This window comes from Musca vetustissima, unplaced genomic scaffold, assembly GCF_032173495.1.
Source record: "Musca vetustissima isolate MV318-11 ecotype Yass unplaced genomic scaffold, APGP_CSIRO_Mvet_v1 utg68612, whole genome shotgun sequence".
Taxonomy (NCBI): Eukaryota; Metazoa; Arthropoda; class Insecta; order Diptera; family Muscidae; genus Musca; species Musca vetustissima.
The window spans coordinates 48,915-64,741 of NW_026888391.1; the positions used below are offsets into that span (position 1 = coordinate 48,915).

The window sequence follows — 15,827 nt, forward strand, 5'->3', positions numbered from 1 at the left end:
TTCTTGATGGGCCTGTTATACAACTAGTATATAGTCGATGGCTTTAGCCCCCAGCTTTTCCCAATGGAGTTCTTGCATGCATAGTGTGCAATCTGCTCTCTCTTCGCCCTTCCTAAGCGTTCCTATTCCATCGTAGTTGAAAGTCCAGGATTGTATCAAGGTACTTTGCTTCAGGAGATAGATGAAGTTGCACCCCATCCAGTGTTGGTGGAGCAAAAACGCCGAGCTTACGCTTCCTAGTGAACATTACCAGTTCCGTCTTCGTTGGATTTATACCAAGGCCATTTGTCCTGGCCCAGCGCGACAGCGTCAGTAAGGCTCTTTGCATAAGCTCCGAGATTGTAGACGGAAATTTTCCGGAAATCCTTATCATCACGTCGTCCGCATAAGCTACAACTTTGATACCTTTCCCGTCCAATTCCCTCAGTATAATATTAAATACCAATAGCCACAGTAACGGCAAAACCACCTCTCTGTGAGGTGTGCCTCTAGTTACCGTTTTCCTGATTTTTTTATCACCCACACTTGAATTTATAATTCTGCTGTTAAGCATTTTATCTATCCAATATGTAACGGTATCAGGAATGCCAACTACTTTGAGTGGTTTATGGATTCAAGTTTAACGTTGTTAAAGGCTCCCTCTATATCTAAGAAGGCGGCCAGCGTAAAATTAAAATTTTCAATGTTTCTCTCAATGTAGCCTACCACTTCGTGCTGTGCAGATTCCACAGACTTGCGCTTTATGTATGTGTGTTTTGAGTTGCTAAGAGAGGTGGTGAGCACCCAGGATTCCTTATGGCATCTAAGAAGAACGTCCGATAGATTGCCCACGGCCCCATTAAGTTCCACAGCTGTTCCTAAGTTTGTATTAAGAGTTCGTTAGCTCCGTGAATTTCTCCCAGTTTGTTTACCTCCGTCAAAAGAGACCTCGAAGAAAATCTTTAAATGATCCTAAAAGGAACATTCATCAGATACCCTCCAGTTGCTGATGACGGAGTCATCTAGATTTGAGAGGGTTAAGTCATTGACCTCCTCTCTATCCGTAATTTTAAAGGTCGCACCGCTACTCCTATTTCATTTACGTAAGGATAGAATTAAATCGAAAATGGACTCACCTCGTTTATTAGTGTCCTTGCTACCCCGTTGAAAGTTGTGAGCATTTGCTCGTCATTTCGTCAAGCATCTTTCGTACACTGTTGGTGGATCCAATTCCTCAAAAGGCATGTAGACGGAAAAGAGCAAAGTGGCCATCCCAGTCGAATGCTCCAGCCTTACCGTGCACATGTCACGATTGCTGTAATTAGATAGAAAGATTAGATTAAACTTTTCTTACCTAATATACATGTTCTCACCTCGTCCCTCATGGACGCGGCGAATATGTCAAAGTTGGCATTCCTTAATCAAGAAACCATATTTTTTTAAATATGGCTCCTGTACCAAGGCGATGTCCACTTCAGAGTTCGTGAGGGACACGAATTCGGCGGCTGCAGCCTTGTGATGATGCAGATTGATCTGCAGGATGCACAGCCTATGACGCTTTCCTACTCCTACTGAGTTTCGGTGGATGTGTTCAGTTGAAACCGAAACCATCCTGAACCGAAGTTAAATTTTCCTCACGCACCCCGAGATACGCCTCCCCCGGTGGATCAACCGCAACTCTTGCAACCATCCCCCATCCTCGTTACAGGGAGCTAGACTGACAACAGTCCAGTTCGATGTAGTGATGCTGGGATTTTGCAACGCCAACATTTTCAGCAGGAGCTCCTTGTCCACTGAAGGTGGGGGAACCCAGGCTGAAAGGACCCGTCTGGTTGGGATTTCGGATAGAGAGACCGCAGCAAGGTTGGCTCTGTAGGGGTTTTCCCACATTTAATTTGAACATTTAACTTTGCGTTTTTATTGAAACTAAGTAGCCTTAGATTTTGGTTTATACATATTTTGAATTCATGTAATACACATTTTTTCATTCTTGAAAATATTTTCAACTAACGAAGTTGGTTTTTATTAAAATAAATAATTATTAACATTTTATAATAAATTGTGTTTTAACCACAATTTGGTGACCCCGATAATTGAAATGGCTGAAGAAAACGTTCGCACATCGCAGTCAGGAGGAGATACGCATTTAGTTGGGGATTCTCATCCCTCGAATTCAATGCACATTTTTGCTGCTAGAATTGCAAAACTGCCCCCATTTTGGCGCGAAGAGCCAGAAATTTGGTTCTTACAAGTCGAATCCAGCTTCAATTTAAATGGAATAACGCAAGATTCTACTAAATATGAATATCTGATTAGCCATCTGGACCCATCAATTTTGTTTGTATTAAAGGATATCGTGGTAAATCCACCATCAACTGGAAGATACGCAGCAATGAAAGCTAGAATAAACATTTCGCGGAATCAGATGAGCACCAGGGTAAGCAATGAAATTATGCGCACGTTGTTTATGGACCGTCTTCCAGAAAATGTTAAATGCATCGTTGCTGTAACCGATACCATGGACTTAGATAATCTATCTGGTATAGCAGACAAAATTTACGAACAATTTTCAGCATCAACAACAATTTCCGAAATTTCTTCAAATAATAAAACTAACCAAGATTTATCCGGGTTGGATGGTAAGTTGAACGAGATTATCCATCGAATTGATGCGCTCGAACGACGCTCTCGTCAACACCAGGCGAAACAAATTGTGCAAGTCCCACGAGCTAGATCTAAATCTAGAAGCCGTAAAGACTCGGGTTTGTGTTGGTATCATTGGCGATTTGCTGATAAAGCATCAAAATGCGTTCAACCATGTAAGTTTCAATTATCAAAAAACTAGTAAAGCCATCGTGTGACAGTTCGGCGTCTCTCGGCGATGGTAGTAATAATCGTTTATTTATAACTGAACGCCGCACTAAAATAAAATACTTGATTGATTCTGGAGCTGACATTTCAATTTTTCCATGCAAATCCTCAAAAAACCCTTCAAAGCTAGTTTTATATGCTGACAACGTTTGGTGAGAAACTTATTGTTCTCGATTTGGGTTTAAGAAGAGAATTTAAATGGGTATTCATTTTGGCCGATGTACCCAAACCAATCATTGGTGCCGATTTTTTAAAATTCTTTCATTTATTGCCAGATCTTCAAAGAAAATGCTTAGTCGATGGGAACACTTTTTTGAATTCACCACTATCTAGCTCGGGTTGCTCTAATATTCAAATAAAAATGGTTACGGATGAAAGCAAATATCACGAAATTGTAAAACAATATCCTGAATTACTTTCGCATAACCTTAAAAAATAGATGTCCAACACCGAGTGTTACATCAAATTACTACTAACGGAAACCCAGTTAAGGCAAGGCCCCGAAGATTAGATCCTGAGAAATAACTTGCTGCAAAGGTTGAGTTTCAGTATCTTATGGAAAAAGGTATTATTCGTCCCAGTAATAGTAATTGGTCCAATCCTTTACATATGGTGCGCAAATCTGATGGTTCTTGGCGTCCTTGTGGGGACTATAGGGCACTCAACAAAATAACTGTCCCAGATAGTTACCCTATACCATACCTTAACGATTTTTCCATGTTATTATCTGGTTCCACTGTATTTTCAAAATTTTACTTGCTGAAAGCTTATTACCAGATACCAGTAAATGAAGCGGACATTCCAAAAACTGCTGTCATAACTCCGTTTGGTCTGTTCGAATTCTTAAGAATGCCATTCGGGTTATGCAACACGGCGCAGACTTTTCAGCGTTTTATGGATGAAGTTGATTTCGTCGTAGTATATCTGGATGATATCCTTGTTTTCTCCAAATCTGAAGAAGAACATTTGGAACATATTAAGCAGCTATTGGATCGTTTTAAGAAGTACGGCATTATTATAAATGTCGGTAAGTGTGAACTTGGTGTGAACGAAATTGATTTTTTAGGCCATACCATATCATATAAAGGCGTCAGTTCAATGAAGAAAAAGGTTGAAGCAGTTCTGAGTTACAATCAACCAGAAACAATCCATTCACTTTGTCAATTTTTGGCACTAATCAATTTTTATCGGAAGTTTTTACCAAAAGGAGCCGAAACACAGGCACCTCTGAATAGTTTATTGATCGGTGCAAAAAAGAAGGATATGCGTCCAGTTCCATGGACTAATGAAACCCGGGAAGCCTTCATTAAATGTAAACAGGAGTTAGCTGATGCAACTACTTTGTCTTTTCCTTTGCCAAACGCAACAATGGGCCTTAAAGCCGATGCGAGTTCTTTTTGAATGGGTGCTGTGCTTGAACAAAATGTAAACGGTTCATGACAACCATTGGGATTTTTCTCTAAAAACCTAAATGACGCCCAGAAGAAGTATAGTACTTATGATCGAGAATTATTAGTCATATATTCCGCTATTACGTACTTTCGACATTTACTTGAGGGAAGGCATTTTAAAATATTCACGGATCATAAGCCTCTCATTTACGCATTCCATCAAAAGGCCTCACCTCGGCAATGCCGCCATCTGGATTATATAGCGCAGTTTTCCACTGATATTAACCACATCGCTGGGAAAGAGAATATAGTAGCTGATTCTCTTTCAAGAATAGAAGAAATCAGTACGAAAGGAATAGATTATAGCAAATTGGGTCAACAACAGCAGCAAGACATAGAAATTAATTAATAAGGATGGACCTTATTCAATTAAGTTGCTAAATTCCATTGGGGAATTATCAAATATATTGTGATGTTTCTCAAGGAACTATACGACCTTATATTCCATCTACTTTTAGAAAAGATGTCTTCAATGCAGTACATAATTTATCTCATGGTGGTATTCGGACAACGAGAAAGATGATATCGCAACGATTTTTTTGGCCATCCATGAATAAGGATGTTGGCAATATGGTTCGAAGCTGTTTACCATGTCAACGTAATAAAATTGATAGACATACTTCGAGTCCACCTATGAATATTCCAATTCAAAGTAGCCGTTTTTCAGAGGTACACATAGACATAGTTGGACCATTACCACAATCTGAGGGTAATACATACTTGTTAACGTGTATGGATCGTTTTACTCGATGGCCAGAAGCATTTCCGATCCCTGATATTAGGGCAGAAACAATTTGCAAAACATTTTGGAACGGATGGATATGTAGATTTGGTTGTCCGAATGCTTTAATCTCAGATAGAGGAAGCCAATTTTTATCCAGTCTTATGAAGCAATTAACAACATCACTCGGTATACAACATCGTTTCTCAACATCTTATCACCCACAAAGTAACGGGTTGCTGGAGAGATTCCACAGGACATTAAAGGCGGGTCTACGATGCTCTGAAAACAATCAATGGACAGTTTCACTCTATCCAGTACTACTCGGAATACGTGCTAGTTACAAAGAAGATTTGAAAGCATCGGTTGCAGAATTGGTCTATGGTCAAACCCTCAAAAAACCAGGAGATTTCTTCACAGTTCCGAAATTTGAAGATCCTAGTTCCCTAGTAACCACTCTTCGGAAATCCATGTATAATTTGCAGCCAACGCCAACATCAATGCATTCTAACACCAAACCTTTTATAAGCAAGAACCTCTTAACATGCACTCGTGTTTGGATTAGAGTGGATGCAAAAACAAAATCTTTAGGACAGAAATACACCGACCCATATGAAATCTGCAAACGAACTCCGAAATATTTCCAAGTCAAGATAAAAGACAAATTGCAAAACGTTTCCATAAACCGACTTAAAGCAGTATATACTGAATATGATCTATAATTGGTTTGCTAAACTTAGTTTAAATTCAGGGGGAGTGTTGTAGGGGTTTTCCCACATTTAATTTGAACATTTAACTTTGCGTTTTAATTAAAACTAAGTAGCCTTAGATTTTGGTTTATACATATTTTGAATTCATGTAATACACATTTTTTCATTCTTGAAAATATTTTCAACTAACGAAGTTGGTTTTTATTAAAATAAATAATTATTAATATTTTATAATAAATTGTGTTTTAACCACAGGCTCCTTCCCAGAACGCGCCAAAGCCACCAACGGTTTTCACAAGGAAATCCTTAGATTTCGTGTTCAGACAGTTGATGACTTTGGCACCCTTCTGCATGAAGGCACTACAAAACTGACGATCCCCTTGGTCCGACCCACAGACGATTGCCTACCGAAGGGCTCCTTCAAAGAGCAACCAATAACTATCACTGATCCTGCCATGAGGATCAGATTTGTCAATGATTGCCACTAGAAAGTCTTCTTCAGCGGCTACCTTGGTGGTCTGCTATATGGCTTACGCTGTCTTTGGCTACGGACTTTGGAGTTCGCCTTTCTTGAGAAGGTTGATGGCTTCTCTGTACTAAGCTGTTTCTCCGCCGTTTGTTGTCCAGCGTCAGCCGCATGAGGTAGAAGGATATGCCAGACGTGAAGTCATCGTCTTCTTGGTGAGGGTTGCGGACCTTCTGAAGAGCGGATGCGCTTCAGAGATTTGCTCTGTGGGGCGACATTTGCTCCCCCAGTCTTCCTACTTCGATCACTAGTGGATCCACCCAACGCTTTAGCTTCACCTTTGTCGTTAGGCGCAGAATCGGGCTTTAAGACAGAGCCCTCCACAGGTTGATCACCCTTATGTGTGACATTTTGCTTCGGGATGTTCTCAATTGCCTTTTCCTGTGCATTCTTACTAGGGTTCGGCTTTGAATCCTAGTAAGAAATCGGCTTAGCACCTTTGTCAGAGACAGTGGGCTTCGCCGATTCTACCACTTTTGTGCGAGTAGTAGGATTCGGGAGGGAGATCCTGTCCATCTCGAGTTCACGATGGAGAGCGTGCGGATAGATTCTTTCGAACTTCCTTACGTATCTCATCTTACATTTGATGAGGTGTACCTCTTTCTCCGAGATCAAATTCGCGTCTCGCACCACGAATTTGCGGAGATACGAAAAATCACGATTGTAATGTTTCGCATCGGCTACTTCTCGGGCCTTCCCAACCTTTTAGCCGCTGTCCGTTACTGGGGTCTCAACAGATTCCCCATCGTCGGACATCGCCTCCGTCGCGGATTGCCTCTGAAGTTTGTCGGCGGGTGCCGACACAGGACCTGTTGTAGTCAGACTGGAAGTCGGTCGGTCAGTAGGGTCTGCGCTTCCTTCGTTACTACTACAGCAATCCCCCTGTGTAGACTTGGCTGGGATCACCGTGGTGTCCAGCTCATCATCAGTTAGGGTAAGATTCAGTAACAGTTCCTCCGGAAGCGTATCCCCACATTGCTCTTCCGGTACCAGTCTGTCAAACTGGTCGAAGAGTTACTTACTTTGCTCCTCTAGACTATCGCGGATAGCGCGTAGAGTCCCGTGTAGGTCGTCCCCTCTACTACAGTCCTGTAAACTAGAGACTGATTTTCATCAGTCTTGACATGCTCATTTGCCAAAGGAATAGCCGGTTCGTCAACGTTTTGGTTTTAAATTGATGCACTTGTAACAAATGCAGCTGCAGGTGCCAAGGCATTCACACCTAGAACAGCCGGATCACAATCGCTTGATCTCGACGACACGTGGCTTGTGACCTCACCAACGATTGCCGCCGGTACTGGGTTATTAACTCCCTGCACTTATTTTTTTACTTCTTTTACCCATGGTAATTAATTTATTTAAGGGCAGTACCCAGATCCAATTGGTCCACGGGGGATCCGAAGATCCCCAAGGTTTCCACGAAGTGCAGAGAAAAGTTGATCTAGGAGACCTAGGTCAGTTTCACTCTGCACATCATGAAGACCCCCTTCCCATCCGCCACCCGGGAAGACGCGCCTAGTAAGAGATTGGCAACTCTCCTAGGGACATATACACTAACGCTGGCTACTTCTTCAAACCCAATCTTGTATAGAAATCGTATACACCATACTACGCAAATTTAGCTTCTGTGGCTTCTATCTTTAAGAAAACTATACATTATATAAAATTTAATAGCAATTTGTATTTTACACTGTGTTGCTTTTGTAGGCGTTCAAACTTGCACAATGTCTCCGATATATTTGTTATGGGTGGCTGTTTGGTATTAGAATGTCTTGTGTTACTACATTGGTGCGAAAGAAATGGTTTCGGCCCGCTTGGAATTACCGGCTTATCTATGGGTGGTCACGTAAGTATTTATAAAACATATTATCATAAATTTAAATTTTCTTATTAAGATTTAATTTTAATATTTAAAGTCAAAATTGTGCTAAAAATTAATTTCACATATTTGTAGGCGTGTTGATGTGTAGCCGTGAGATAAGGCTGGGTTTTAGGAAATTCGAACTAGAAGGATACGAAAAATACTAAAATGATTTATATTTATATGAATTAGAATTGGGGTATAGGTTTGAGGTAGCTTAAAAAAACGTACTTATGTGTACGAATAGTACTAAATTGGTAGAAATTGGATTTTGCTGAACAGATAGAGCTGGAGTCTTGAAATTGCAAATTCGTACGAATAGTTCAATATGGTACTAAATTTAGTACAATTCGGATTTTGCTTGAACGGATAGAGCTGTAAACCTGAAAGCTTAAAATAAGATTCCTGTTGAAGATTGAGTTATAGAGACATCTTTAGAAATTCGTATTTATGTGTACGTCGGCACTCGATTTGGTATAACTTTAATTTGGGTGATGGTTACTGTTGGAATATAGAATAGAGATATGGAAAGATAGTACTTATGTGTACTAAATGGTAATATATTTGGTACAACTTGATTATGTGTGAACGGATAGAGCTGGACTCCAGAATTTAAATTACTGTTGAGTGTTAGTACTAAATGGTACCAAATGTTTTACAATTTGTTTCTGTTTGAAAGAATAAGGCTGATGCCCTGAAATTTTGAATTAAAATCAGTGAGCGGAGCAGTATAGTCGGACGGGGCCGACCATACGATACCCTACATAACTACCACGGAACTCTAACATTCTGCCGACGTTTATTCTGAGCGTGGGCAATATTTCGTGATAATTGCACCCTCTTGCCCGATTAAAGATCGACAGCACCTCTTCCTTACTCTGACATATTTACCGAATATTCCCAATATTGAGTACAACCCTTCAATTACTTGTCCAGATTCCCTTGTGTTGTGATGTTCGGATTATAATTAGGCCTGTAGATTGTCTCGAAAAAAATATAAAAATTGAAGTTTTCGGTCCACCTTATCCCAAAATTTTGATTTGATCATCACCAAAAATTATACCCGATATCCCTGACCATACCTGGATCCTCATTGAACATTTTAAAACGATCAGCGCTATATTTCCGCCCTTTAGTGTGGTATTGGGTTACTAAATAATGTCTGAATACGTAAGCACCTGTAAATATTTAAGTGTAACTCCCACATCTGAGTACATACGACCATATAATTGGTATCAATTAAAAGTCAACCACTTGAACACACTATAAACTTCTCGGGCCTTGGTCCTTCAGGGGCAAATATATACGCCATAGAATACAAATTTTGTCATTTTCACACAAAAGTCAGGGTTCATTTGACCCGCTAAATATTGACCGATCTTTATCAAAACAGGCATACTTATTCTTTGGCCCGATCCCCTTCTCTATGCAAAAAATTTTTGGCCTATAATTGCGGCGTCAGGAGCGACCAGAAAAACCGACAAAAAAAAAGTTGTTGGTCCATTTCATCCCCTAAATATTAACAGATCTTTTCCAAAAACAATAGGAGTCTTCATTGGCCAGAACCCATTCTACATGCAAAATTTCGTGAAGATTGGTCCATAACTGTGGCCTGCATCGTGTTTACAAATTATAATGGACAGACGGACGGACGGACACACATGTCTAGATCGACTCAGCTAGTCGAGATATGACGATCGGTATACTTAAAGGTGGGTCTAGGACCAATATTTCGCGGCCTGACAACATAGTTGTGTAGGGTATAATTACAGTCGGAGTGCAAGATTGAGATATGTCGGTAGTTTTGAAAATTCGTAATTATGAGACTAAATTTGGTACAATTTAGATTTGAGTGAACGAATAGAGATGGAAAACTTAAATTTGGAATGAAAATTACGGATTAAGGTAGTCTTGAAATTTCGTACTTATGGATACGAGAAGCAATAAATTTTACTAAATATGGTACAATTCGTTTTGTGTGAGCGGGAATCCTAAAACTCGGAATTGAAATTAAGGTTGGAGTGTAGGATTGAGGCATGGAGGTAGTGTTGAAAATGCGTAATTATGTGTACTAAATGGTACTTAGTTTATTACAATTTAGATGTGAGTGAACAGATAGAGATGGAAAACTTATATTTGAAAACAACATTTCTGTTAGAGTACAGGATTGAGACAGTGTTGGAAATTCGGATTCATAAGTTCGAAAATTACTACTTACTTAGCTGGCTTGTGACAGAACTTTCGTTCCATAAGCCGAGCTTAAATAAGATTTACAGGCGCGTCTGTCTTTTGCGCAGTTTTTCCAATTTGAAAGATTATATTCGGCAATGTTGTCTTCCACTTGATCTTTCCTATTCGTGGCCTTCCCCTTCTGCGTGAACCATCAGCTGGTTTGCTTTTATATGCCTTTTGGGCTGGGGCATCCTCATCCATTCTCATAACATGACCTAGCCAACGTAGTCGCTGCAGCTCAATACGTCAAACAATGCCGATGTCCGAGAATAGCTGGTACAACTCACGGCGATATTCACCGCCAACGCGGATCGGCCCATAGCTCTTTCGGAAAAATTTTCTCTCAAACACTCCAAGAGATGCCTCATCTGCTTGCGTAAGTACCCATGCTTCAGATCCATATAACAGCACGCCTAGTATCTTGTAGAGTGCTAGTTTGGTCTGGCGAGAGGTGGCCTTGTTTGAGTTGCTTACGCAGACCATAGTAGCATCTGTTGGCTAACAATATCCTTCTCCGAATTTCAAAGTGATGTCATTAGTTTTATTTATGGCAGTGCCAATTTATATAAAATAATTGACTACCTCGAAGCTGTAGTCCTCAAGTTTCACAGTTGGTCCGAGTCTACTGAACGTCTTGCGCATTGATATCATCAGCTTGGTCTTCTCGCCGTTTACTGCCAGACTCCTTCTCAATTCGTTTAAAGTTGGCTGTTACCGTTCGCAATGTTCGACTCATTATGTCGATTTCATGTGTTGGTATACACAGTGGCATTTCTGTTCACCTTTGCCTCTCGTATGACCTTTTCTAGCAGGATGTTAAAACTCTCACCTTGTCTGAATGCTATTTCAGTATTAAATAGCTCCGAAGGGTTCTTTTCGACTTTAACTGCTGATCTTGTGCCAGTTAAAGTTATCCTGCATAGCCGAATTTTGCTGGAATGCCAAACGCAGACATGGCTTTAAACACCTCTTAACGGATAGGGCTGTCGAATGCGGCTTTATAGTCGACGAATATGTGTTTTTCGTTGATCAATGGTGGATATGCCAGGTGTGAATCCGCATTGGTATGGTCCAATAATGTCATTGACCATTGGCTTCGATGACAATCCAGCACGCTGGATAGCACTTTATATGCGATGGGAAGGAGACTTTTTCATCTATAGATGGCACATATCGTCTTGTCTCCTTTTTTGTGCATAGGACACAGGATGCTGAGGTTCCAATCATTGGGCATGCATTCCTCCTTACAGCATCTGACTACCAGTCTTGAGTAGTTCGGCTTGTAATCCATCGGCTCCTGCTGCTTCATTATTCTTCAGCTGATTAATTACTATTCTGTCCTCATCTTGGCTGGGTTGTCTACACTCTATACTGTCATCTAATATTGGTTCTGGGGTATCTTCTTTACTATTATACGCTACTATTTGATACCAGAAGTTTTTCAAAATGCTCCTTCAGATCCTCAGCACGCTGTATGTATCTGTTACCAGGTTTCCTTCATCATCTCTACAGGAGGATGTGCCTGCACCAAAGCCTTCGGTTTGGTGTTTTACTCGTTTTTAAAATTTCCGGACTTTATTCTGACTCTTGTACATCTCGATTTGCTCACGTTTTTCTTGTTCTTTCTTCTTTTTCTGAAAACACGTTTCTCCTCTCTCCTTTTCTCCCGATAATTCTCCGTCGCATTACGTGTTGCTGCTGTCTGCAGGCAAGTCGAAAAGTACTAAATGACACTAAATATGATATAATTTGGATATATGTGTTCGGATAGAGCTGGAATCATTAAATGAGGTCTTAAGATTATGATTGGAGTGAATGGCTGAGTTAGTTTTGGGTACGAAAGATATTACTTTTAGTACCATTTGAACTTCGGTGAACGTGAAGAACTGGAATCCTACAAGCTCTATTATCTATAAATATAAGTTGTAGCATCTGTAGATATAGCTTAAGAACAATGTGGATCAAAAAAATTAGATATTTATTACACTGCATTTGACTGCAAGTTCTATGTGATACCCTTCACCATATTCAACAGATGCATCCTAACAGACGTCGCATTTTTGAAGAACCCTTAACATGAAATTGGATGAATTCAAATATGCGATCTTTATCTAAATGTAAACCGACTTAGACCAATTCATAAACATGTCATTCTGTAATCTATACCAATATTTTCATTTGGACAGATATAGATTGGTTTGTTCAGAATGGGACAAAAAAATAAAACAAATCTCAATCGGACACCCGTTGATTTTTTTGGAGCCCTATTAACATGAGCCCTATTTTTTTTATTTTTTTTTATTTTATTTATTCCAAAAATGCAATTTGAAGCCATTAAGGCCGATTTCATTTAAATTGCAAACTATACTACTCCATTTAACAAGATTTCTTAATGATATCTTAGAAGGTATTATTCTAAAAATAATAATATATTTCAATATTTGGCAAGTGGCTAACTACTCAAGTAAGTGTATTAATATCACATATTCAATATTTAGTAATAAACAGCATTGTATAAAATATAGGAATTTAAATTTGTATATTATAAAAAAAAGATGACATACTTTAGTTTAGGTAGAAAAATTTTTCAAACTATGTAAAATTTATATATGAGGTACAAATTAAAATTGTTGATTTAGCAAATGAGAATACCTTCTGTAATTACGCCCTGTGAAATTAGAAGTACGATTCATATATGGATGTAGTCTTGAAAATGTATACTTATGTGTTCGAAAAGTGCTGAATGGAACAAATTGTGGAACCTGTAAGCATTTGCTAGAATATATAATTGGAATTCTGATCACTTTTGAATCTGTATAATGGAAATAAGAAAAAAATCGGAAATTAGTGCATATGTGTGTCATGAAGAGTACTGAATAGTAATATACTTGATATTAAATGTAGGAATAAAGGTGGATTTCGGAATTATAAAACAACAAATTATACATAATTCACGATTTCCACATAAAATATTATTTATTTGTTTTGTATTCTCTTTCCGCATACGAAGTAGCGGACACTCCGGTAATACACATATATATTATAAAATTTACAATTTAAATGCCTATTAACTTTTGATGGAACTCAAAAATGTATTGTTATTACTTTCAGATGGCATCATTAGCAGCAACAAATTGGCCTAAACCACTTGTGTTAGTTCCGTGTCTTTCATGGTCTACAGCAGCAACAGTTTTTACAACGGTATGTTGTTAATTATAAAAATATATTTTGTGAATTTTATAGCAGATATTGACAGCTGAAATGTGAATTAAGATTCAATAATAACTTAAGTTGCACTCTATAAAATAGAAATTGTTGACGATTTATTTCAATTTAACAACATACATGCCATGTCGCATTGCATAAAAATATACATTTTTGACTCTTTATTACAATTTAACTACATACATGTAACACAGAATGTTGTTGTAGCAAACATGTCGTTTTGTCATGCATCGTCTGGTTCTGCTCTTCTCCCTCCAAATTCAGGAATGCTGCAACTTCAGCGGGTTGCGTCCAAAGAGAATTCGGCGATAGGTGAGTAGGCTTAGCTGGGCAATTGAAGAGGTGCAACGTGTCGTGTGGTCCTAGTCCACATGACGGACATATGTTAGGTATCGAGCCGGCAATTCTTTCCCAATAATAATTGAGGCGGTTGTACCATCCTGATCTTAGTTGAGCTATGACTACTCGTGTTTGCCTTGACAGCTGCTTCTCCTCAGCTGCGATGGATGGGGGTGGACTCCAATTATGGTATTCACTCGATATTGCTCTACTGCCTGAGCGACTGCATCCGTGTAAATACCATTCAGACCTGCTTGATAGGCTTCTTGCTCTAGGGGTTTACGCTTGTACCTTTGGACCTCTCTCTATAGATCATGAAGATCTTTCCTGACGTGCCTGGGTGGGGGAGTCCTGTCCATAAGGCTATGGCAGGGATGTTCCTAATATAATATAAAATAATATAATATAATACCTATGCAGGTACTGCATCGACAACATATAGTTGTGACGATGGACGGGTAAGATCTTCGTCTCCTAATGAAGATGATCTACTGGAGTCATGAGGAGACACCCTGTTGCAGTTCTCAGGGCAGCGTTCTGGCAGGTCCACTGCGTATCACTGACATTCGTGAACCACACTGGCGCCGCATAGCTTACCACTGACCGGCCTATTGCTTTATAAGTGGTCAACAAGGTTTCTTTGTCAGCGCCCCAAGTGCTGCCGCCTAGCGACTTGAGGACCTTGTTCCTACTTCTCAGCTTATCGCATAAAGCAGTGGCATGCGCGGACGACTTGAAAAGGCTGTCGAACGTTACTCCCAATATCTTGGGGTAATTGGTGGTCGGAATCAATTCTCCATCGACCATTATGTTCAGTGGGAGCTTCATTTCAGCCGTCCATGTGGTGAACAGTGTGGCTGTTGATTTGGTGGCGGATATTTTCATATTCCTCAGATGGAAGAAGTTATGTAGACGTTTAGCCTCTCACATATCATCAATAATGGGACCCGACGCCATGATCGTGCAATCATCCGCATACATTACGATCTCTATGCCGTCCGGTGGTTGTGGAATATCAGAAAGGTAGAGGTTAAACAGTTCCGGAGATATCACCCCTCCTTGGGGAACTCCCTGTTTCACTCTACGGGGTTTAGACTTCCTGTTTCTGAATTCCACATACGACTGGCGTCCACACATATAGTTGATTATCCAACGTTTCAAACACGGTCGGAGATTTGTCCTCTCTATACCCCCGAACAGCTTAGCATGGTTGACGGTATCGAAGGCTTTCGATAGGTCAAGTGCCACCATAACTGTTCGGTTGCACGACCTGTTCTGGTTGAGTCCTCTGCTAATATGTGTTGAAATGGCGTGTAATGCTTTTGTTGTACTATGCATCTTACGGAATTCATGTTGGTGTTGGGCAACTGGAAAACTGCTTCTCAACGAAGGGAGGAGTAGCGCCTCAAGTGTCTTCGCTACCGGCGACAGGAGTGAAATCGGCCTGTACGATTCACCCCTGCTGGCATCCTTGCCTGGCTTCAGTAGCGGGACCACCCTGCCTATTTTCCAGGCTTCAGGAACTATGTGGGTGGTTAACGACAAGTTGAGGGCTGATGTTAAGAATAAAGGTGTTGGTAATAATAACCGTAAAAAAAACAAAATTCTTTTTGTTTTTTTTTCTTTTGTAGCTTCTGCTACCGCTTTATTCGAGTTCAATTCTTTGACTAAATTACAATAATACAATTTTGGTATATTAAAAGTTACAAAGTGTTGGCTAAGCGTTTCTTGTTTTCTTTGCACCCGAAAAATAATTATTGATTGATTTCGGTTGGAAAGAAAATTAATGATTTTGCAAATTTTAGGTCAACGACAGAAGCGTGTTGACAAATATGATATTTCTTAATAATTTAAAAAAAAATGCTAAAGAAGCAAGTGCAATGAAAAGTGTGTTATTTATGGAAAGTAATCA

The 15,827-nt window shown here is 39.7% G+C and overlaps 1 protein-coding gene across 1 annotated transcript in view; it reads left to right on the forward strand.

The window, feature by feature from the left end:
- LOC133336227 (protein ABHD18) overlaps nt 1–15,827 on the forward strand; it is a gene marked incomplete at its 3' end in the record, with an annotated part of 75,536 nt that overhangs the window by 38,036 nt on the left and 21,673 nt on the right. Inside the window, exons 4-5 of the mRNA XM_061544510.1 lie at nt 7,966–8,104; nt 13,463–13,552. Of these exons, the coding sequence (XP_061400494.1) occupies nt 7,966–8,104; nt 13,463–13,552 (229 nt within the window). The remainder of the gene's footprint in view (nt 1–7,965; nt 8,105–13,462; nt 13,553–15,827) is intronic.